General features: G+C 36.3%; 1 protein-coding gene across 1 annotated transcript in view; it reads left to right on the forward strand.

The window, feature by feature from the left end:
* LOC135215650 (oxysterol-binding protein-related protein 8-like) overlaps nucleotides 1-23144 on the forward strand; it is a gene marked incomplete in the record, with an annotated part of 484283 nt that overhangs the window by 54977 nt on the left and 406162 nt on the right. Inside the window, 1 exon segment of the mRNA XM_064250572.1 lies at nucleotides 3117-3191. Within this exon segment, the coding sequence (XP_064106642.1) occupies nucleotides 3117-3191 (75 nt within the window).

Here is a 23144-nt window from a genome sequence, read left to right on the forward strand (position 1 = left end):
ACCGCCCGAACTCAGTCCGGTCATTAGCTTTTGCAGAAATTGATGCCACTTTAAAATTTTATGCCCTGATTAGGGCCCTGTGTATATTTCAAAGGTTTGGCTTCGAAATGGTCGTAAGTAATTGTAGCTTTAAGTCTTTGAAAGTCTAAAGACAAGAACTACGATATTTTGGAATTATTTAAACAAGTTGATAAATCTACAGACATTTTTTATAAACATCCAGACGTAGAAAGATATAATCGATGGTTCGGCAACAACTTTTGGTGTTTAAAGATTATCTTAAAAAGCTTACACATAGAAATTTCTTGACCGAGGTGCACTTTGAACTTTACTGAAGCGCATTAATGAAATCCGTTCTTCTGCTTTTGCTCTCTGGAGATTTATTTTGCTGTTGATGAAGCTTTACATAATTATTCGTCAACTTCTCTTGGTAAAACTGTATGAGATTTATGTGTTAGGTATAGCGATATTGTGTTTTGTAGGTACTGTTATTATAAGCTTGAGGTAGCCCTGAACTTACCAAGTTTATAACCTACTGCAATTGAAGGGTGAATTTTCAGGAAGATACGCCATATCAGTATGTTATCCATGTACATACATTATTTTCAGAATTAGGTTTCAGTGGTGATTTTGTTTCTCTCTCTCTCTCTCTCTCTCTCTCTCTCTCTCTCTCTCTCTCTCTCTCTCTCTTTTTAATTTTGGAAGTGAAGTGGTGGGGTCATTCCCGGCTTCCAGTTTCTCTATGCTTTTTATGCTTGACGTTTTAAAGAGTTCTTGCAAACCGAACCCAAAAAGGTATTCGAGTGTTGACCACCCACAGGCTGGTATTATTGGAGTTTAACTAGATATTGGGTCAGCAAACATTGGCTGATGAATTCATTGAGTTTTTGCTTCTGTTCAAGATGTGAGTTTTGATACGGAGTTTTGATTAACGTTCATCATCAGTAACGCAGCTTCGTATTTAGTTTTAAAAGTGATTGAAATAGACACTAAGTAGATCTCATTTATAGTATATACTTGTATCCGTGGTCAGGATGAAAGACACATTAGCGAATTATATATATATATACTATATATATATATATATATATATATTATATATATATATATATATATATATATATATAATACACCACACACACACACACACTAAAAGTTTGTCAGATCCTTTTGGGTCGTTAAATTTACTTCCCAAATTCGTTGAACTTGAACCTCCGCATAACAAACTCGAAGTTTGGTGGTTGTGCCCCCCCCGGGAAGGATTCGGTTTACTAAAAATCTTCCTCGAGACTTGATAATGACTTTGTCGTCTGTGTTTCTGAGGATAGGTTTCGCTGTCTCATTTTCTTAAGAGTATCTCTCTTAAACCTCGTTGCCCCACCCACTGACCAGTCCCTGCAAAAAAAAAAATAATAATAATAATAATTAGATATATGGGCCCTATTCTAAAAAGCTTTACTATAATCGTTCAAAAAATCCCATTATAAATTTTGCTATCATAAAAAGCATTGAAGTCATTTTCATGTTAACAGAAAATGTGAAACAAGATAGTCATTGCCATTCTAATTCATTTGTATGGAGTACGTAAAGATAGTCATTGCCATTCTAATTCATTTATATGGAGTACATAAAGATCGTCATTTCCATTCTAATTCATTTATATGGAGTACATAAAGTACCCGTTTTCGCTTAGTACATCCTGCAGTTTTATTTCCTGATAGGTTCTGCTACAAGTTTCTGTTCAACGCCACCAATAGAACCGTAATCATAATCCTGACAGTTGTTTCGTTGTGCTTCTGGGAGATTTCCCTCCGTTACACCTTAAAAACTCTACTCTTAATTTCCTTTTCAGTGCTGAATGACCGCATAAGTCCCATAGCTTTGTCTTTGGCCTCAATGTTATATTCCATTTCCAATTCCAAACTAATTTTCTAATAAGTAATAGTTATGATTAAAAATAGTGATTTTAGCCTTTACATAGTACTGCTAACTCCAGTTATTCCCTACTGCTGAGGCGTTGCAAATCTTTTCTAGACCAAGTTTTATGTTATTCATGTACGACAGTCCTCCTGTCCTTGGAGACAGTTCTATTGGCTGGTCCTCTCCTACTTGGTCTTGGCCATCCGGATTGGATTTTAATAGGGTTCTAAAGGTATGAGTCTTCAGTAGAACCCCTTCAGTTATATCCTCGCTAGGTTCTAGAGTTTGGGAGTAAAGGGCCCATCTATTTAGGCATGTCATTGCTTTCAATATTTTCACATGTTGATATAATCATTGAATATGAATGTCACGTTGGTGATGCTTAGTTAATATATGCCTTGACATTTGTTACTGATTGGAGTAAAGGCTATTAAAAATGTCAAAAGTATCCGGTTAGATATAACGTGAATTTATCAAGGCCAGTCTCTCTCTCTCTCTCTCTCTCTCTCTCTCTCTCTCTCTCTCTCTCTCTCTCTCTCTCTCTCTCTCTCTCTCTCTCTCTCTGTATGCATTAATGCATTACTAAATGGCGTTGGCAGTGGCCTTTCCGACCCTAGCTACACGCACTTTTTACCTCTACCATACGCCCATCCTTCCTTGCTTCCTCCTGTTTAGGTGTCCAACCTCTCTATAACTATTACCTCTTAGTGCAACTGTGGGCCTTTTATCCCAGTTTCACCCTTGAGACCCGAGCACTTCACCTTGTTTATATTCTGGGTCTCTCTGTCTCTAGCTCATCAAACACTCTAGCTCCCTCTCTCACTGTCTTAAGCGTTGAATGCTTGAAAGCGCCTTAGTGCTTGGCTCTGTAGCCTAAATTCTCTCTCTCTCTCTCTCTCTCTCTCTCTCTCTCCTCTCTCTCTCTCTCTCTCTCCTCTCTCTCTCTCTCTCTCTCTCTATATATATATATATATATATATATATATATATATATATATATGGATGACCTTTGAAGATTTTCTCTTGCAAATAATGTTCCTTTCGTGCTCTTTTTCTCCTTTCAACTGCTGAGGTCATTCTTCCCAGATTCCCCGCATCTCTCTCTTCGTCTTTCTGATCATCTCCTTGATGAAATTCGTGTGAATGTAAATATGTTTCCTAACGTAACATCCTCTCCATTCTCTCGTCTCTTGCAGTAATAAGCGTGGAGTCTGGCACCACTTCCGGAGGTGAATGTAGTGACGTGAGCGGCTGCAACACTCCCCGAACAGGTAAGGCGTTCGTTCATTCCCTCTGCTCCGTAGATGGTACATAGGCCTTCGCTACTTATGCGGCAGTCATGATTCTTGTATTTTCTTATTTATGTTGTCAGTTTTTTCTGGTTAATTTTGTTTTTGTTTTTCTTTAAAGATTAAAACCATCGCTTTACCTTGGGAATTCCATCTTGTTTTAAAGTAGTGATTTGAGGCCTGCTTTTCAGTATAGTATTTTCAATCTTTTAATTCGGCTGTTACTGTTCAATGGCGAATTTATGATAGTTGTTGCATGACTGATTTGTGATAGACATTTCTCTCATCTTAAGGTTCCGTCATATCTAATAAGAATGAGGTGCAAGTCATTTTTCATTACTTCAAGAATTGTTGTTATGCAAGTTTATATATATATATATATATATATATATATATATATATATATATATATATATATATATATATATATATATATATTTTATATATAAGTGTTTCAGTTTAGATGTTGGCACTGGTCATTAGCTGTAGCCTTAGTTACGTAAACTGCTCGAAATAAGTGTGAGTTTAGAATTTATGCGAAATGCAGGCTATCACTTCGGTGAAATTCTGCAGGTAAAAAAAAAAAAAAAAAAAAAAAAAAAGGGGGGGAAAAAATAAAAAAAAAAAAAAAAAAAAAAAAAAAAAAAAAAAAAAAAAAAAAAAAAAAAAGTATTGGGATGATGTTTGTTGAGAAGTATTTCGACTCCAGATGAGAGGAAAGCTTTTTCATTTGTGAGAAGCGACAACAATACTTGTGTTTCCGCCAACCTGGATGAACAGGATGATGATGATGTCGGAAGTTATTCCCGGAACTTCGAGTGCTAATTCTGTGGCATATGAGTTACGTAGATGTTAATAATTGAGTGTTTAAAACTCGTGAATGAGAGTATATCATAACGTAGAATGAAGCTTTATTAGAAATTATGTATGGTCAGTCTGTGAATACAGTTTTTGCTCTGCCAAGTTCGCTGGTTTGTTCTGACCCCAGTTCGTTGAAATACCCCGGGAGGTGGAATCGATCAGTCATTAGGCAGATAACTGTCTTTGAAATTAGCATTTTTTGCAAATAAGGTCGGTTTTAATAAATACCTTTAAATGTTATAAGTGCCTTTATTCATAGAGGATGTGCATTAATCACGCCGACAGCTGGTAAAAAAAAGAAAAAAAAATAAGTCCATCTCGTTTGCTTAAGTATATTGATACACCGAGCATCTGAAGAGGGTGTTTTTCCCTTGCATGTAGATCTTGGGACTGGAACATATTCAAGATAAGGAATTTTAAAATGTTGATGTCGTTAGGAAAATCTATTGAACAAATTCACAAGTTGAACACGGGGTTTGTATGAACCCTGACATGACTAGAAAGATGTTTTAACAATAAAAACATTTCATCGACGAAGGCATGAGAGAATAACCCGCGGATAGACCTTAATATGGACGTGTAACTCCTTGTCGGTTTATTAACAAACTAGGAAGATTGTCTATCATCTCCTGAAAACTTCACTTGACATGTTAGATGTGGTTCTCACGACATAAGCAATGCAGAAATCGAGATCTAATGGCTTTTTGAGGCTATAAGTCCATAGACCGACGTAACTAGGCTCATTGAAGTTTTTTTTTTATTTGTTTAGATTGTGTTGAGAAAATATATATAACGACCAAATAATTAGAATGTACTAAAAAGTAAAAAAATAATAATAATTAGAATGTACTAAAAAGTAAAAAAAAATAATTAGAATGTACTAAAAAGTAAAAAAAGAAATACTTTTGTGAGACGTACCAGGATTTCCTTACAATTAATCATGCCTACAAAAATAAAAGCGTTGCCGACAAACGTGAGAGGAAAAGCTACAAGAAAACAAATATATTTGTTAATTCTTGTAGCATTTCATTCCATGTTTGGCGCCAACGCTCTTATTTCTGTAGACATGATTAATTGTAAGAAAATCCTGGTGCGTCTCAAAAAAGTATTTTTTTATTTTTTAGTGCATTTTAATAAAAGCGTTTCTTTATTGCTTAGTTTTATACTTTTTAGTTTTGACAGAGTAACCATGCAATATGTAAAGTCCATCGAGGGAACAGGTCGAAAATTGATTTACTATACTCGGTTTTTTTCCATCTGTCCACCAGCCTGTGGTGTTTTGCGTTACGGTAACAACTGCCGTCCCCTGCTTTTAGATAGTTACATTCAGCTTACATTCAACAATAATAACTATCCTATTTCGAATATTAACGGTGTAATTCGCATACAGTAAATTATCAAAACACTTTTCAGTTGCTAATGTACACCAAGATATCCTTTTATTTACCTAAAACTTAACATAGCGTAACTATCTAAAGCCTGGGACGCAGTGTTACCATACACAAACACCACAGGCGGGTGGACAGATGGAAAAAAAAAAACAGAGTATAGTTTTGACCCAAACAGCCGCAGAAGCCAAGTTAAATAAAAGTGTGTAAAAAGAAGAGGCCTCGTGACGTTGACAGTTGAACTTGAGACCTCTCGAGGGTATGGGCAAAATCTCCCTACCAAATTCTCGGTTGTAAGAATTAAGGATTGAATGAATTAAGTGAGCTTCTTTCAAGAGGTTGGTGGATGATTAAATTTAAGGATCTATTGTACGAGGGTATAGGAGGTATTGATATGGTCAAGGTCCTTTAAATATACACTGAGTATATTTGAAAGGACTTTGGATATAGTTACGAGGAAAAGTATACGAGTCGAATGGGCTTGGTTCAAGACGTAGATGGATAGTGTAATTAAGAAAATATTGTAGGAAGTTCCTTGAAGTAAGTCAGAGGTTAGCAGGTGTAAGTTGACGCGACTGAATCTCCGTACAAAGTATTAGACTTTTTCAGGCTAAAGATGGGGAGATTCCAAGCTGTCGGAGTACCGCATCTACAGTTCGAAATAAGAGTTCAAGGAAGAAACAGTACTATTATTCTCGAAATTTTGAAAGGGCCAGATATACTTAAGGGCTTCATATAAATAATGGCTTTGGAACGCACTTTTTTTTTTTTTTTTTTTTTTTTTTTTTTTTTTTTTTTTTTTTTTTTTTTTTTTTTTTTTTTTTTTTTTTTTTTTTTTTTGCTCGCTCATTACAAAGAGAAAAACGGCAAGAAATGTAAAGGGTGAAATGTAGGTTAGGTGAAGGAAACGTCAATGTCGTGAACTTGTTTAAACGGAAAGAAAAGGATTGCGGGCATATCAATAACGGAAGGAAAAGGATTGTGGACATATCAATAACGGAAGGAAAAGGATCGTGGGCATATCAATAACGGAAGGAAAAGGATCGTGTGCATATCAATAACGGAAGGAAAAGGATCGTGGGCATATCAATAATGGAAGGTGGAAAAGATAGTGGGCATATCAATAACGGAAGGAAAAGGATCGTGGGCATATCAATAACGGAAGGAAAAAGGATCGTGGGCATATCAATAACGGAAGGAAAGGATCGTGGGCATATCAATAACGGAAGGAAAAGGATCGTGGGCATATCAATAACGGAAGGAAAAGGATCGTGGGCATATCAATAACGGAAGGAAAAGGATCGTGGGCATATCAATAACGGAAGGAAAAGGATCGTGGGCATATCAATAATGGAAGGAAAAGGATCGTGGGCATATCAATAACGGAAGGAAAAGGATCGTGGGCATATCAATAACGGAAGGAAAAGGATCGTGGGCATATCAATAACGGAAATGGGAAAATACTGACGACTCGAAAAATCAGCTTTATTCATTTTTGAGGGATAGGATGAGAATGGAAGGCCTGCCTGGTTGAAGGGATATCAGACGAAGCTATTGTATTGTAAAATTTAGCTGAGCCACGAGTGTGTGTTTGCGATGAAAAGGCTTTATGAGAGAGGATTTTGTTTTATAACCATTCTTGCTACCTTCTGTGAAGGAGGCAGTCCTTTGGTTTGTGTCAATAAACATCGGATATCGTGTGGGAAAGGTTTGCTCCACTCCAAATTCTGACTGAATTTTAGATGAGGAATAATGGAATATTTATGTTTATCTTTTGTTTGAATGACCTTTTCCCAAACTTGGCAAAGGTAGGAGCAGCATTATGGATATTTTTTATTATAAATATTCCCTGTCAATCAGCATACCTAAGAAGTGTTGGTAATTGATGTGAGATTATGTCAGAAGTATCGTGAGAGAGAGAGAGAGAGAGAGAGAGAGAGAGAGAGAGAGAGAGAGAGAGAATGTATTCTGTTGGTAACGGAGTTTAGAACTTCAGCTGAAGCAGTTGGCACTAATGTAGTAAAATGACCGTATTTTCAATTATATGAAGAACTGTTCTGGTGCAGTTCGGTATAAAAGTGTTTTTACAGTAAAATTTTCTTCAATTCGTACTGTGTTTGTGTGACTAATTGTTATTCTCAGAATACTTGCCAGTGAGGCGCTAAATCTCCCTGGAAGTACGCTATGAATATTAAAGATACATAACGTGTGTGTTCTTGATTTTTTTTGTGAAGGGCTCTTGACTGCTGACAAAAAAAAAAAAAAAAAAAAAAAAAGTTAAAAAAAAAGTAAAACCTAGAGAAGAAAAAGTCATATGTGTTGAAGCCTTTTTAATGTAATATTGTTTGTGTTTGAGGATTGAACTTAAAGTTTAGAATATATAGTAAATTTAACGGAGTTTATCAAGATGCTAGTTTACAGAAATGAGTAAAAAAAAAAATCATGCACATGATATTTCTAGAATTACTAGCAGTGTTCAGTTTTGAATCCTGACCGGATGGCAACACATTGCGTTTTTCCCAATAGCTTCGGTACTGAATAACCTTATTTAAATGAAGCAACGTGTGATGTTACCATATGACGGTTCGTAGAAATATGATGTGGTAAGTCAGGAGGGCTTACGTTGTTTAATTGGTGAAGAAAGTTCAACTGGTTGACGTCCACGCTTTCATTTTGTAATGTTTGTTACTCAACATACATGTTTACATATGTGTAAATTGTGTGTGGGAACTTGTGCATACCAAGCAGATTGGAATAGGAGATTGGTTGATGAGCGCAAGCGAAATAGGAGATTGGTTGAATAGTGCAAGCGAAATAGGAGATTGGTTGAAGAGTGCAAGCGAAATAGGAGATTGGTTGAAGAGTGCAAGCGAAATAGGAGATTAGTTGAAGAGTGCAAGCTAAAATAGGAGATTGGTTGAAGAGTGCAAGCTAAAATAGGAGATTGGTTGAAGAGTGCAAGCGAAATAGGAGATTGGTTGAAGAGTGCAAGCGAAATAGGAGATTGGTTGAAGAGTGCAAGCGAAATAGGAGATTGGTTGAAGAGTGCAAGCGAAAAAATCTGAAACTATTGAGATGAATATTTACGTAGTGGATAATTGAAAGGGAGAGATATTATGTGAGGATACGCAGAAGGAAAGTTTGGTTAGCGTGGTTAGCAATGGTTTGTTGATGTGGAGAGAATGTACTACTTTAGGTTTACGTTTGGAATACAGAATTGTTCGTAAGGAGGACGAAAGCCAATTCTTTCAAATGCTTCTGTAATGGATGTGGATGTAGTGGAAGAATTTTGCAACGGAGCAAGCAGCCTTGATGGTATCCGGGAAACGAGGAAGAACCTCCTTTGTCTGAATATTTCAATTCATAATAGAAATGCCTGGTAAGAAGTGCATTTGGGAGTTACTCCTGTCGTCTTTTATGATCAGGAGCAACACATGTTTAAAACGGCTCCTTTCTGAAAATGTATATGATGTATGTGTGTGCTTGTGTGCGAGCAGATCTTATCTGCTAACGAATTCAAGGTTTAAAGGTAGTGGTAGTCTGCGAGTGGCCTCATTTTGCAATGCACGAACGAGTCTTGAATATGACAGCTGCTGCTTTACTCCCCTCTTAGATTGAAATGTTTAGTAAAAGACATGCTCTTAACTACTCTATTGGAGGGGAATAATCGGATTTTCAATGAAAACTTCATATTTACGTATACAACAAGCTTATACTTGTAAAGGATGCCAGAAAACTTCCAATCATTCATTCATTATACTTGTAAGGGATCAGAGAGGAGGCACAGAACGAGCATTGAATGCTTTCATTTAACTTTATAGTGGAAGAAAAATGAAGGAGAGGCGATGGATTAAGAGAAAATTGCCATTTCATTTATAGAATCTTTTTCCAGTAGCTCTCCTTCTCGGGGCAAAGAAATGAGATTGAATCTAGTGGAAGTTTTTGAGTTTTTGGTTTCCATATTTGGAAGCAGGAAGGTGATAGTTTTTGTAAGCGATGGATAAGATGATCAGGTTTGAGCGAGGAGAGAGGCTTCCTTAGGTATTAGTCATTGAAAGCGGTTACATGAAAATTTTAACACGGTTCAGTCTACATCTGTCTGTTCGACATTCCCTCCATACCGTGTTCTTAATCGATTTTATCTGTAAAATGTATATGAATGGTAGTCCAATGCCCATAAAATTATTGCTATCCTTGTCTGTCCAATGTCTTTCATTGCTCAAGTGCCGTTTGGAAAGAAGATTCTTTTTCTCTGTTTCTCTTTTGCTTGTTCAAATTAGTCTTGGGAAAGAAAATAATATCCTTTCAATGGCTATATATGCTTTCGGGGATGTGTGTTTACTCTCGTTGATCTCGGTTCGTTTCTTCAGTCGATATAAACCTTACCTGCCATTTTTATTTATAATTTTTTTGAGCTCATATTTAGACTCCGTAGAGGGGTAGTACCATCAGTGCACTTCTTGCGGTACACTGTAGGCACTACTTAATGTTCTTTGCAGCCTACCTACGGCCCTTAGCTGCAACTTCTTAGGTTCCTTTTAATGTACCTCCTTTCATACTATCTTAATTCCATCTTACTCTCCACCCTCCTAACACTTGATTCATAGTGCAAAAGCTAGGTTTTCCTCCTGGTACACTTTTCAAACCTTTTACTGTCCGTTTCCGTTTCAGCGCTGAATGACCCTTTTTGTCCTGGTGCTTAGCCTTTGGCTTAAATTCTATTTTCAGTTCAGTTCATATTTAAAGACCATCTTTGTTTCCTTCACGAGAGGTTCCGTCCTGTGACTGGCTGTCTTTATATGACGCAGATCAGCTATTTTTGCATTATGAATTTAGGCGGCTGTTCATTTCCGTCTGTACCCCATCTTTCAATTGGTTCTTAAGAAATTCTTTTCTTGATTGGTTTGGTGCTTCTGATGGGCCACTTCTTAACTATATTCTTTCCTGCCACCAGAAGTTATAAACAGCAACAGTGTAGAAGAGTTTAAAAGAAAGCTAAACAAAATAATTAGGACACTGAGAGCACAGTAAAACCTGATCCTAAAGATAAGTGAGCACACAATGTCTCCTCGGATGGACTAACAAGTCTTTGAGACATCCAAATCCTTGTAACTCATCCTCGAGAGGAGAGCATTGCATTGCCCATCCCATCGGCTTAAAAGAAAGCTCATAGATGTACCTCGTTAGCATGTTTGTGTGTGTCTATCCTGTGTGTATGACTGTTTTTCAAATAAGCGCCTACATTTTTAATCTTTAACGATTTATTGAATCTTATGTTTATTTAATTACTTGTCGGGTTGACATTGCCAGATGGGAACCAGTATTTGAGTGAGCTAAACGAGAAAAAGTGGTTGTCAGAATAGATGGAGTTTTTACTTTTGTCCCTTGAGACTGACTGGTCTCTGTATATTGACAGTGCAATCTGCATATGCCGGAGATCCACCCTATCGTATTTCCCGTGAGTTTAACAAGCTCTTTTATATTCATTTGGAAGTACAGTGTGAAGTGTAAAAGCGCGAAATCGATATCCTTTTGCTTGACCTGATTTTGTCAGTTATAAAAAAAAAAACATTTTATGATGAAAGGAAAGGAAAACTTCCCTTTTCAGTTTTCTGAAAGTAAAACCATTGTGCCGGCGCTGTCTGTTCGTCCGACCTTTTTCTGTCCACCCTCAGATCTTAAAAACTACTGAGGCAATAGGGCTACAAATTGGTATGTTGATAATTCACCCTCCAATTATCAACCGTACCAAATTGCAACCCTCTAGACTTAGTAGTTTTTATTCTATTTAAGGTTAAAGGTAACCGTAATCGTGCGTCTGGGAACGATATAGCCAGGCTACCACCGGGCCGTGGTTAAAGTTTCATTGGGCGCTGCTCAAACAGCCGAAAGACATATCTATTTTATTATAAGGTGTACGGAAAACTCGAATGCGCTGAAGAAACTACGGCGCATTTTTTATTTTTATCATTTATTTTTCTTTATTTTCTATAGCAGCTTTGTGAGCCTTGGCGTGCGTTTCGTGCCACGCCCATTGAGGCGTTGGGGGCTCTTCTATCTTCAGCTGTGGCGCGATTTGTTGACTATGGCTCTTTGGAAAATCAATCATCTGTCGACTTCCCATGGACCCCCCCCTTCCCTTCGCTCCCGCTCTCATTGCTGCGTTTCAGCCCTCTCCTTTTTCGACCTTGATAATGGCTTGTTATGGGGACGACGTTATTTTACTGGAACGATGGTTTTAGGTCAGAATCGGTCATTTTATTATTCTGGGCCTGTGTTTGTATTGATGGTTATGCATTGTATTTTGGCAGGGTTTTTTCCACCTACATGTTAAAGACGTCAACGTAATGCAAGTATCAGTGTCGTCAACGGTGAAATGAAATGCATCCTGAGCAAGTTATGGATTTTGCTATTGATGCACCGCAAGATGAACTGAGTGTCAAATTCTGTGTCACGAGTTTTCTGGAAGCTACGGGACACAAATATTCTTGTCTGGAGTTCTTTGACCCCTTCACAAAAAATATCAAAATAATTCAGTTTGACCTTTTAATGAAAGGAAGCATGCTCTGTAGCCATATATGTCACTGATTGACCATGCAAATGGTGTTAGTTTTCATTAGGGTCTAGAAATAGATGCATTTGATCAAATAAAATAGCCTGTTTAGTAACTGATCAATTCATTAGACTATAGTTAAAAGATTAGTGATGAAGGTCTATGCTACTGACCCTGTATTTATTTGGTATTACATTTATCAGAATTATATGTATTGATGTTCTTTCCAGAATGTATTTTTCCATGATAACAAGAGCAGGAATAGAAGTATCAGTATTAGCATTTCAAGGCCGAAGACTATGACCTTTGACCCCAGGGGCCATTGTGTGTGCTTTGTAATAATTTTGTGGTGGGAACACCTGTTCCTGACGGCATGGATGATTATTTTTGGCCACCGTTTCCGGGACTTAGCTCTCTGATTAAGTTTGTCAAATGATGTGTGGTTCTATGTCCTTGCCAAGGGGAATGCATACTTGGATATTATATTGATATTGCTTGCGTATTCTCACGGACACATGACCTATATATTAATGGTAGCCATGTATGTAAAACTTGAAATTCTCTTGAGAGACTAAATTGAGAAGTGAGAGAAAGTGTGCCTGTGGAATTGGTTTTAGTGGAAGATGTTTGACATGTGGTGGAATGGACTGAGATTTAGATTAATAGGAAAGAGAAAACTAGAGATCGGTGTTCACATGACAAATTGATGGCTCTGTAGGTTACATCCGAAGAGCATTTTTTTATTATTGATTCACAAATAAACCAACTGCTCAAGCGGGTGAATCCTGACAAATGGTACCTCCTCTGTCAGACACCATTCAGATACCTGAAAATGATGGTGATGATGTCATAGTGGTAGATTGATGAACCTTGCCTCGCTAGTGGAGTTTTGGCAAGACTTCGCACCCAACTTCAAAGTCAAGGAAACACGTTAGTTTTCATATTGGGAGAAATATTCTATGCCTTTACAGTACAGTACACCGAACTTTACATATCTAATTTCATTTCCGTTGAAGTTTTCCCTACTTTTTTAAATGCTGATTTTTTAAAATTTTATTTTTATGGTTGGAATCTTTTATTTTGCTGAATTTTGTTCAGAGAAATTTCTTCGTAGTGATAGTGCTTCGTAGATTTAGTTCCGCTTTGTAGAAGTAGATTTTCTTATTTGATTGTATATATTAAGTTTTGTCAAGCTGCATAATATGGTTAGCTGTTCAGTGTAGAAATTAAAATGTAGCATTAAAATAATAATATTTCGTTGTTTAACTTTAAATTGTGTTTATAAACATTGTGTTCACGTCAATTTGTATAAAGATACCAATCTCAGTGGTTATAAATATTCTACAAGTAAAGCTATACCTTTGAAGAGTCCTTAATTCATATTAACTTGATGTTCATTGTTTTCTCAGTTGTAAAGAATATAATTATAAATATTTGTTTTTATGAATATGTTTGTTGTTAATCATTATACATCCCATAGGTATATTTTAAGGGTTTCTTTTGAACAATCGAATTATACACATGAATATTACAGTCAGTATTCAGCACATCGGTTTGGACAGAAGTGTGTTTGAATAATTCACTCCCTATCCTTTGACATCTGTCATGTACTGTAAAAGTGGACGGTTGCAGCAGCCATTTGTTATCTGGTGAATCTGAAGGGAACACCTTTTTTTCCCTCTGTAGAAATCCTGGTGGTGACCGTTTGATCATAAAAAACAAAGCTGCTCTGTTGAAGATTCACATGATTTGTTAATGTTTACTAGTGTAATCACTCTTGAGTGCTGGGTAGAGAGGTGTGAATGACGCGTAGTTATGATTTTGCAGTGTAGGCCTAGAGACCATCCTCTACCACCACCACCACCAACCACCTTCTCCTCCTCCTCCCCTCGGGTGAGGGGGTGGGGCGCGTGTAGGCGTGGCCTGTACTGAGTGGCCATCCCGCCCCTTTTCTATCTCTCACTCTCCAAAACCCCCTTCTGCGCCCGCCACCACTACCCCAGACGACCATGAACTCCCCGGCCCCTCACAAGCCAGGTAAACCATGGCCTAGCTCTACTTGATACTTCTATTTACCTGTAGTGATGATACTCATTTTGCTGGGAATCACCCCGTCTTCCCTCCCTCTCTGTCTGTCTGTCTCTCTCTGTCCTCCTTTCTGGCTCTCTAGTGGCAGTGGCACTTGCGGTATCCTCTCTCTCTCTCTCTCTCTCTCTCTCTCTCTCTCTCTCTCTCTGGGCTGCGGCATCGTCAGTGTGATGTGCTTGCTTCTGTACAGTATTGTGGCAAATGCTTTTCTCAAACGTTTTTCATCTTCCTATTTTTAGTCTAGTCTAGTTCTTGTGGTACTAGTAGTTTCCTCTTATACAATAGGTTATCCCTGACGTCATATTGTGCTACAGAATACAGGCGAAAAGAGCATCAAGAGTTGCCTTTTCGAGTCCCTAATGTCTTGCTTAATTTGAAGGGTATCCCGAGGCATGATAGGCACAAGTGTGTCAGGTTGTGGTGTTTTTCAGTATAACGTAACAGTTCTCCTGGTCGCGCATCTTAGATTTCGTATTTTGCAAGAGATTTCACCTTAGTTTACGGTCAGTATGACAAGTCATAAGTTTTTGTTTGATGTCTATTTTTTTCTTATTTTAAGGATAAGCAGTGCTTAATAAATTTCAGTGTCGGTGTAATCATTAAAATGACTTAAATTGGAACCTTTCGTCCCCCTTGAAGTATTTCTGGTTTGCCTAACCCTTTGGTGACATGCAGAAAGGGAACGAAAATCAGGCATGTGCTTGGATGTGTTAGTTTCATTGGGCGATTTGGAGGGACCGTTGTATTCAACCCTGATTGATTTCCCTTGACTTCAGGTATACCTTCATACCCTGTAGCACCTTTCCTTTCCCCATATGTATATTTTCATTCTTCCTTTCAGTAGAATACCTTAGGTTTGTTCTGCCTTTTGTGCATCGTGTTCGTGTTGTTGTAAGGTGGCATGCTATATGTAATTCTTAGGTTAATGAAGTTGGCTTTGACAGGTTTTCAGTAAGTATGTATGCCAAAACATTTTATGGTGGCCTTTTCATAGTTTAGACATTTTTTTACCAGTTCATTATAGTATTTTTTTTAGTAGACATTGTAATGCTGAGTTATGATTAAGACGCTCTTCGCAAACAGAAGACTGCTTTTATCCCGTCTTGAAGATCCAGACGTTAACTAATGTTATTTATTTATTAGGAATGAATGGTGGTTTTTGAAAAGCAGTGTATTTTATTGCCTGTGTGATCAATAATGTTTTGACATTCTAGAACTCGGTGTAGAACATTTTGTATATTTGGTATTTGCGAGTGTGAGCAAACAATTATTTCCTGGGCCATATATTTGATTATCCGAGGTTGCAGTATTTATGATACCGGACTTATACGATAAAATGTGCCAGGTACTGAGGGCTGAGAGAATTAGAGACCTCTCATATGATAATTGTGGATTTAGAATTAAGTACTTCTCATCTGAGGAATTCCATTTACTTAAACGCAGAAGATGGAAGCTGATCGTAAGTTGCAGCGCAGGTGTTTACTGCTATAGTTTCGCATGTTTTCTGTAAACCCCGTATTCAATTTCAGTGCATGGTGGCTGCATGTGGATGTCCCTAGCTGACGATAATAGAATATTGTGTCTTAACAGGTGATAACTAACCAAATTCTTTCCACAGGACCTTTTCTTCGTTCATCTCTGATAAATCGATTGAGTCAGAGTGAAGTGTCTTACATTTAATTGTTGCTAGTGATAGTTAACATTGTTTATACTCTTTGTATTTCTAATAATATTTTGGAATGGGGTACTGGAGCTTAACAGCTGCACAGTTACGCATTTGTATTTCTAATAATATTTTGGAATGGGGTACTGGAGCTTAACAGCTGCAACAGTTACGCATCATATGCTGTCTTAACTTTATAAGTTTTTTTTTTCTTTTTCGAAAATTGCAAGAGTAACCCATGAATAAAACTTACGCCTTTTTGTTTTTAACTTGGGAACTAACTTAAATCAGGTTAATACATTCTCTCTCTCTCTCTCTCTCTCTCTCTCTCTCTCTCTCTCTCTCTCTCTCTGCAGTAAGATTCACTTCGTTTCCTGTTATTAGATATGAATAATAATCAAGTTTTGTAGAAGCAACAATAACTATTTGAATTGTTTGGATTATTTTTTTTTCATTTGTCCTTTATGGCGATGAATTAAAGTCATAATAAAAGCTGAGTTTTCTACTGGAAGGTCAAATGTATTGTAATAATTTAAGAAAATCTTTGGTTGTTCGTAACATCACCAAGTAAAGGGATTCTAAGATGACGAAGGATCCTGTTCAGAGTACAGTTCGCCGTAGAAAATTGATTGAAATGTGCAAAGCAAAACCATATAGATTTCTCAAGGTTAGAAAAGAAATGCCATGATTTTGACTCTGCAAAACCAGTATTTACAATTTGGGGAGGAAAATCTTTTAGTTCGATCTCAGGGGAGGTATAGTTTTAAATGCGTTGTTCATTCCTGTACGAATTATATTCTTACGAGTTGTAATTTGAATTGTGTAAATTCTCTGCGTTAAAATCAAGAACTGATAGTAACTACGCGATTGGTCCTCCCTTATGTATAAGGACAAACATGAAGTACTTGACGTATAAAAATGTCTTTCACTTAGAAAGCTTTAAAATCCGTGAACAATACATTTCCCAATTGTTGGTTATTTAAACTGCACGTGGTGTTCGACATGTCAAGTTTCACCACGTGGGATTTTGAAATTTGCTTCCATGTAATATAGAGTTGAACTCTATTGGGACCAATTTTCTTCGATACTCCCACAGTTGGAAATATGAACAGTAGGAGAGTCTGATGGTAAGCCAGATTTCACCAAGTTCATTTAACATAAACTCAAAGTTTATCTGTTCTCGGACCAGATTAGCTGATTTATTTCAAACGTTTTGGAAATGGTATTTTCCAAATGGAACGGTGCGCGTGACTCTTATCCTTTATTTTTATGCAAAGTTATGGCTAGTTGACCAAAAGTATTCTTTCATCTGTCTGAGCCTTGTGCATTTTGTATAGAGTCATGTTCTGTGAATCTGTTAGTGAATTTGTTAAAAACTTTCCACTTCTTCCAATTATTATAAGAATAGTGCTCCTGATTTTCTGAAGCTACACCTAGAAATGCGGCATAGTCAACCCCTTTTGAACTTGTAATTCTTTCCTGGCTGTATTTACCATGGAGAAGCTCTTGAAGCTCCTCCATGATCAAAGGAACTGTCGTGATTTCCGCCCTAGTTCATCATTTGTTACCGAATTGGGAGCAAGAACATTTTTTTTGTTTTTAATATCCCATTACAGTGGCAAATCATGTATATTTTACTGAAACTTGTCGATGGAAAATGTCAATTTTGCTCACTTATATTCTACTTCACAGTCAATGTAGCTCAAAGGTCTTGTAAGTCTTCTCCTTCTATATTTCTTTAGATTTTTCTCTTTGAAATTCGACCGTCATCATCCATTCCACTGAAAGGATTTATCTAACAAAGTCTTTACCTTCTTACATAGACAAGAATAAGTAAAAACCTTAGCCGTTGTGCAGAGGTGAACCCTCCCGTTGCGTCATAAAATAAGGAGGGTTCCGACAAAGTGGAAACATCGACTTGGATTCTTATTTGAGGGATTCCACATGGATCCAAAACTCCGGTTCCCTCACCAATTTGCGGATATTTATTAATCCAGTAAAATTCTCTTTAATGCTGCATAACAGATTTTGTAGAACTAGTGGAGAGGTCAGAGATTTTGTACACCTCCTATGCTAAGAAACCTTTGTAAGCTCATGATGTAAACAATAACCACAGCATCATCAGTTAAGAGCAAATCTGTAAAATCACCGAAATCTTTTGTTATTAAACAATCCTTCCTTCAGCTCTAAGGTGCAAACAGACGTCGTCCTCATTATTTTCAAAAGTGTAATGCAATAAGGAGCAAAAGCATATGTTGATCAAGATTGATCCCTCAATTTACAGATGACTCATCTCTGCTACTTTTCCATTATAGGATATCCAGTCCTTCTTTGATGGCTTCATAGTTATAAATTTTTAGGTGGACAGTCTGATATTTCCGGTATCAAAAAGAATCCCTTCCTACTCGGCTTTTCAGAATATTTCAATAGTTTTTACTTATACAGTTCGTTGCATTTTTTATTTAAGAGAATGTTACATCTACACTAGTATATTAAGGTCGAAAAATACATTTGAGGCTCAGGATATGTATGATCTCCGAGTGATTTTTGCTTTACTAAGATAACCCTGGTAGAAGTTGTACCTGCTACTTTCAGCAAGTTGATACATTACCCCTGTAATTGTTGCAATCGTTTCTGGGACATCCATCCTTGTAGAGTTGCCCAGATTTAGAATCTATAAAATTCTGAAGAAAGTTTAATCCCCTCATAGCACCTCACAAGGGATCTCTCATCTGATGCTTTCAAAACAGCAGGTAGTACAACAATTCCCAAGGATGTAGTATTAGACATTTCCTTAATTGTTATCTAAAGTGCATTCGAATTAGCTTCGATATAAAATTCAGCTGGTATTTCGAAGTGAGGTAAGTCTTACATCACAGCATGATTACTTTGCTTTATTAGCTTATTTATTTTTTGGTCATGAATCAATTTTACTCAGGCCTCATCATTAGGGGAGTTTCTCTTGTGACAGTAAGGGACTAACTGTCCTGATTTCCATACAATTTTGAATTTCCTTAACATCAGCATTGTGAGCATGAACTTGATTTTGAGTGGCAAGATCATTCTTCTTGAAATATTTGACCCAATCACTGGCAGTTTTCAGAAAGTTGTTTTGGGGGAAGCATGTAAAAAAAAATATTGGTATTGCCCAAAGAAATCTAGAAACATTGGGCACCCTGGGCGTGAGAACTTCCTTTTTGCCTCTAGGATTATGAGAGCTACCGAGCCTTCTTGGCTATTATCAAGACTGATGATATAAAAATGGTCGTGGCACATCAACCAAACAATATTCTTCATTAGACGAGAAGAAATTTCCCAAAACTCAATTAAATTAGTGACTGGTAATTCGAGCACTGAATTTCATTACTTTTTTTTCAGTCTGACTTCAGTAAATATGCTGTGATTTTATGTGGAAAGATGTTTTTATTTGAATATGAAAGTTTATTTTTTTATGCTGTGATTTTCTATGGAAAGATGTTTTGATTTGAATGTGAAAGTTTATTATTTTTCGTAGTCTTAGGAGGGATGAGATTTTTGGTCTTTTCTTTTCTAAGGGAAGGGATTTTTCTTTTGAGTTATGAAATGAACACTGAAATGTGTCACTGGTATTTAATTTCACCCATAAATTCAGTTACTGTAACAGAAATTTTCCTGTAACAGATTTTCCTGTTATTGTTAATATCTGCCATTATTTTAGAACTAGTTCAATTGTTGCTGTTAATTTCTCCATATCTGTCGTTCTGTTCGTTCGTGTTTTCAGTTTATTATTTTTTTCATATTCATCTGCTTCACGATAACGACGCTCAACAAAAGTACGTAAAGTTTGCTAAAGCATAATATGTGCAGGAAGGATAGTGACATTGTTATTATTACGAGTTTTATGGGATCCTTACCATCCCGGTCCCATACCTACCCCTCCCGTAACTGGGTGGACAAACAGGTTTGCAGGAGGAGGGTAGATGTGTCATGTTTCCCATATCATCCCGATCTTCTACCTAGCCCGTCGCCCACTTGGGGCGGACAAACAAGAAAGATCCATTCGGATTTTGTTGTCATAGATTATCATTAAGCTTAGAGTTTGCGTGGCTGTTATAGGAACATTTCCTTATCTCGGTTCGATCGACGGCAAAGTAGGAGAATGATCCCAACAGGAAGAACATCTTTGAAACAACCCCTTTTGAGTAGAATTTGAAAATAAACGCACAGCTGCGAAAAGTTCTAAAGAAGAAATGGCTTTTTTAATTATTCAGTTTTATGAAAATAGAAAAATATTTGATTCTGAAAAAGAGATCTGTAAACATATTGCGTGATAGTTTTATACAAAGGATTAGTGAATTATTTAAATTATGCAAATTTTTTGTCCAATTAATGCTGGCAAAAAGTAAATATTTTCTTTGAGAAAGTGGTATTAGATGTAAATCTTACCAAATTCCTATCATTGTGTCTTCGGCAGTGTAACTGCCCACTATCTCCATCCGTCAAAATTGCCTCTTTTCAAAGTACTGATCCCTATTTCCACGAAGAAATGAAAGTTTGCTGGAGAGCAAATGTAGTTAAAGGTTTATGATGAAAGTATTTGTTCTTTATTCACACGTTCTTGAAAGCTTGAGATGAATAGAAGTAAGTGAACAGCAGCTCATTTTTTATATTATAGTGAGGAAAATGGTGACATGAGAGAATCGATATAAAACTAATCTGGGCCCAACTTTTATGGCGACTGGAATGGCCTTCCAGCTGAGCTCACATCCACACCATTAACTGCACAAATTCGGTTTGTGTTAAAATAATGTCTGACCTGGTGTTCTCTGTAGATTCTTTCACGTTTTTACTTATTGGAACTGAGAAATATTGAAATGATAGAAGAAGATGATATAAAGAAATGACAGTTATAAAAGTTATTTTGCCTTTTTTTTTTTTTTTTGTGCAGGGATTATCCTGGACTGACTACTACTCGGCTTTTCCTTCCTTCCTAAACTTTGAGGCTGCTAATATTCTCTTCCTGAAAGCAAATCGAACTCCTTTGAACTAATATTCAATGATAAATTGTTATAAACTTCTAACAAAGTATTCCAATGAGGGCTATTCTCGAAACTTTTTATTTGATAAAATTTAGTTATTTTGAATTTCCTCTCTATGTGCTTGATACTTCTTTGGAGCGCCTCAGTGGCCTGGTCGGTATGGTGTTGGCGTCCCACCTCGGTTACCGCGAGTTCGGTTATCGGGCATTCCATTGAGGTGTGATAGATGTGTAATTTCTGGTGATAGAAGTTCACTCTCGACGTGGTTCGTAAGTCATTTAAAGCCGTTGGTCCCATTGCTGAATAACTACTAGTTCCATGCAACGTAAAAGCACCTTGCAAACAAACAAACAAACGAACAAACTTCTTTGGTCAAGTGGTGTACTGGACAAAGTTGCTTTTACTATTTCAGGACTAAAATATCACGTAGTTGATCCTTTCAAGTGATCGTGATTACGAAATAATCTTTTCATAATGCTTTTGTAAAACTGGGCGGAAAACACATCCTCTTTGCATAAAATGTCATGATTGCTGAACTGCCATATCCACCTTTTAAAATTTGGATGCACCAGTCATGTCGGTTTAGATGTACGCCATACTCTGGCTGGGCCTATTTTTTTTACCCTAAACCCATTGCTCGTTTTATTCCTGCAGCTCTTAGTTTTGCCTTTCACGGTAAGTAGATTTGTTGACTTTTGTACTGATGGGTCTTTCGTTAAGCGGCTTTTCTTTTAGAACTGATTTGGTGTTGTTGAACAAAATACCCAAGTAATACATAGATAGAAGCAGATTAAAATCTAGCGATATTTAAATGACTTGTTAAACCCTACATAAATGAATATTGCTCTTATTTAGCTTGTTGTATGTACATGTATTTGTATGCTCATATACATAAGCAATCACATACACGTACATACACACACATGTATTTATACATATAATTTGTATAACAAAAGTCAACAAATGAAATCTGCTTTCCGTGAAAAGAATATGTGAATGACAAGAATAAAAAAAATGAGTGTAGGAAAAAATAAATGGGCTAGGGATGCCATGTGTGTGTACTATATTATATAATATATATATATTATTAATAATATATAATTTATATATATATATGTATATAAAATTATATATATTATATAGAATGTATATATAAAACGATAATTATATATAAATTTATTATATATATATAATAATATAATAAATATATGTGTGTGTGTGTGTGTGTGTGTATATATATTAAAATATATGATATATATATATATATATATATATATATATTATATATATTATATATATGCAATGAGTTGATTAGAGCAACTCATTATCTGAGGTTTAATTATATTTAAATGTTGCAAGCTTTTAGTCTCCTCTATTCTTGTGTATTACTTAGGTATTTTCTCAACAAAGCAGATATATATATATATATATATATATATATATATATATATAATAGTATATATGTATGTGCGTGTGTCTGAGTGTGTATATATATATACATAAATATATAAAAATATATATATATATATATATATATATATATATATATATATGATATTATAGTATTACTATATATGCAATGAGTGATTAAGAGCAACTCATTATCTAGGTCTTATATAATGTTGCAAGCTTTTAGTACTGCCTCTATCTGTGTATTACTTAGGTATTTTCTTCAACAAAGCCGATATATATATATATAATATATATATATATATATGTGGGTGTGTGTGTGTGTGTGTGTGTGTGTGTGTATATATATAATTTTTTTTTTAATTGTTAAACTGATGTGTCAGTTTCAGATATCTCTCTTTAGATATTTTCACAAATGTAACAGAGGCTTCAGCACTTCATAAGTGCTTTTGTGTAACTTGAATAAGGTCACTTAATATGTGCAAGTTTTCTGCTACTGGAGATTATTACTCAACATTCGCACTGATCCATGCAGTTAAAAGTTTCATGAATGATAATTTAGGGCATTCTGCCACACAATTTTAAGTTTTCTGTAAATGAAAACTATTGAGAAGACTGTTTGTCTGTCCGTCCGCACTATTTCTGTCCGATCTTAGATCTTAAAAACTAACCTAGGCTAGAGGGCTGCAAATTGGTATGGTGAACATCCACCCTCCAATCATCCAATATACCAAATTAAAGCCCTCCAACCTGAGTGGTTTTTATTTTTTTAAAAGTTAAATTTAGCAATAATCGTGCGTCTGGCACAGCTGTAGGGGCCAACAACACAGGCCACCACCGGGCCCTGGCTGAGAGTTTCATACAGCATTATTTGCTGTTCAGAAACTCAAATGCGCCGAAGAAACTCCGGCGTATTTTTTACTTGTCATCTATTGAATTGGGAGGGTATAGATA

The sequence above is a fragment of the Macrobrachium nipponense genome, chromosome 5 (assembly GCF_015104395.2).
Source record: "Macrobrachium nipponense isolate FS-2020 chromosome 5, ASM1510439v2, whole genome shotgun sequence".
In the NCBI taxonomy this organism is placed as follows: Eukaryota; Metazoa; Arthropoda; class Malacostraca; order Decapoda; family Palaemonidae; genus Macrobrachium; species Macrobrachium nipponense.